Genomic DNA, 2731 nt, shown 5'->3' with positions numbered 1-2731 from the left:
TAGAAGGCAGCTCACCTGTATGAAATATTGAAGCCTGTGAGGTTGTAGGCGGCATCGCTGAAGAAGTGCAGCAGGGCGTAGCCAGACTGAGACACCACCTCAGGAACCGTCTCATTCCCATATTGTTCAGGAACAATCAAACCACTGTAATCACATGAAGGTACATTAAAAACTTTCCTTCCATTTCAAGCACTTATTAGATGCTACTGATTGGATAAAAGCATGCTATGAGTTTTTTTTATATTTAAAAGACGAGGTATGTTGATGCTTTAAGTGTTTACAGGTAGTATGAAACAGGTCCATATGGGCCAAACTCTATTATATGCATTGAACCATTACTATTAGACAATAATAAATGGTAATACTATAAAAAATACTGTCTCAAGCAAAGAACATCTTTTGTAAATAAAAAAAGAAATGCTGACTAGAAAATCGTCCTAATCAAAAAAGTTATTTTAGGACTAACTTTGCTGTTTTAGTTTTTGATTTTTGTTTTTTTGTTTTTGTTTTTTTTTTCTTACAGACTTTCTAGTTTGATTTTTGTTTTGTTTTTTCTATTTCAATTTTACAAATTAACATTCCTTTGAAATTGCTTTCCTCAAAAGTGAGGAGCGAAGACGTCTGCATTGGACTTTAACAACATTTTCCAATTTTAACCACAAATTGGGCTTTGAATTTGAATAGGAATTTTATTTCAGACAATTTTGACAAACAATAAACAACACAAAAAAATATCAAATATCAAATACACACAAAAGAGACTAGTTAACATGAACATAACTAAATTAATTAAATTCACCTGAACATAAATAGAAACAAAACCCTATGACATCGGCTTAAAGTGAAGAGAATTTATCTGTAAAACACAATCTGAGAAAGAGAAATTTCGAAGAATATGGAAAAAATTAGGTACAAATTTATGTGTGTGTTTGTGTGTGTGTGTGGGGGGGGCGTCTGATGTATTTGTATGTGATTCTTTCCCCCCTCCATATTCCCATTTGCTTATCATTTAAAATGCACAATAAAGGTGTATTGTTCTATAATCCAAATGCTTATTTTTTTGTAAATGTTAATTTAGCAAAAGTATCTAGATTTAGATACATTAAATAAATGACACATTTTCCTTCTTTGTGCACCTTCTGTTTTTTTTATAAGAAGCGACATCACGAGTTAATTTCTCCATAGTGAGATTAATAAAGTTCTATCTAATCTAATCTAACTAAAATAATCCATATGTGCAGTACTGATATTCAACCCAAACATTTAAGTACAACTAAACAGAATTTTAACATGAAGAGCCTCCCCCCCACCCCAAATCCCATTCAACGATACCAACCTGAAAGCAGCCAGCAGGGGGGCATAAATGGAGTCGCCGTCGTACACGTAGAGATGGTCCCAGCTGCATTCAGTGGCAAAGTGGTTGAATCGTAATCGCAGAATGGTGTTTGGTCTGCAACACAGAACAGCTATTATAATGTCTGTGATCACTGGGCAGCAGGAGGATAAACCACACTTTAAAATGCATCCCATTCCATTAGTTAAATAACAACAATAAAAACCGCCCTCAGTATATTCTCCTCTTTAAGCTATAACATTATGGTCTCTTTGTAGTGCAGGTCTTTTCTGTTCTAGATTGTTGATTCTTGGTAATGGGCACAACAGAGTTCAGCAGCAGAACAGGATGTTAATAAAAAGGAAAAAATATATAGTTTTCTTTATCATAAAAAGTTAGAATATTCACAAAGAACCTTATTAACCATTCTGAAAGTTAAATAAAAACCAACATTAATACTCGTATGTAAACACTTCAGGGAACAGGCCCACAGTAAGAGCGCCGCCCGTTAAAACAATAAAAGGAACAATAAAAAACCCTGCACCAATACAGCTTTAGATCCTGCTGGTTGTTTCAATTCAAGTGCTAAAAGGATATGAGAGCAGCAAACTTGGAGCTATGACTTAACAACAGAAAACAGTTGAATAAACTGAAATCTACTTTCACAAAGCAGGTTTAATGAAAAGTGAAGTTTTCTATACCTGAAATATTGGAAACTACGAATTTTCCTTTGCACAAAGAAAGTTTCCTCAACCAGTGTTTCAGTTGCAGTAGCAATATTCTCCCCAGGGCTAACCTGGTCGGTAGCAGGTTTTGTTCAGTAAACTCAGAGCGGCCTTTCTCTGCGCTCTCCTTTAGGGCCACTCACTCTGTTTTATTTACAGATTTATTCAGATATCTGTTCTAGTTTTCGGCAGACGTGGCTTTGCTGCTTTGGCTTCGTCCGGTGGGGGACCGGCTCTGGCTTTGTGCTGCCCCTCGGGCTGCTGGGGGGGGGTTTGTTTGCGGCGACTGCGGTCTGCTCTTCTTGCGGTTTTGCGCCGGGCGACTTTTCTGCTCTTGGGGTTGATTCTGTGCGCGGTGTGTTGCATTGCGCGCTGTTGGCATCGGTCTTGGTGGGGTGGGGCTGCGCTTTTGGTCAGGGGCGTTTTGGGGGGGTCCCGGCGGATGCGCCTCGCGGCGGATGCGCCTGTGTGTTTTTCCTGGGTGGTGCGGTCGCGGTGGGTGTTGCGGCCGGTCGCCGGGGCTTGGTGCCGGGGGGCGGGGCGTGTTTCGGTGCTCTGTGGGGCTGGGGCGTTTCGGTCGGCGCCGTGGGGGGGCTGGTGTTCGGTGCCCGGCCCTACTTCGGGGTGGCCGGCTGCCGGCGGGGCCCGCGGACTCGTCCCCGCGGCTCCCCGC

At 41.1% G+C, this 2731-nt stretch overlaps 1 protein-coding gene across 1 annotated transcript in view; it reads right to left on the bottom strand.

The window, feature by feature from the left end:
* atrn (attractin) overlaps positions 1-2731 on the bottom strand; it is a 171314-nt gene that overhangs the window by 146290 nt on the left and 22293 nt on the right. Inside the window, exons 3-4 of the mRNA XM_015393339.1 lie at positions 1337-1450; positions 16-144 (exon numbers count right to left, since the gene is read on the bottom strand). Coding sequence (XP_015248825.1) covers positions 16-144; positions 1337-1450 — 243 coding nt within the window. The remainder of the gene's footprint in view (positions 1-15; positions 145-1336; positions 1451-2731) is intronic.

This window comes from Cyprinodon variegatus, unplaced genomic scaffold (assembly GCF_000732505.1).
Source record: "Cyprinodon variegatus isolate N-32 unplaced genomic scaffold, C_variegatus-1.0 Scaffold637, whole genome shotgun sequence".
Taxonomy (NCBI): Eukaryota; Metazoa; Chordata; class Actinopteri; order Cyprinodontiformes; family Cyprinodontidae; genus Cyprinodon; species Cyprinodon variegatus.
This window is presented reverse-complemented; position numbering and strand designations above follow the sequence as displayed.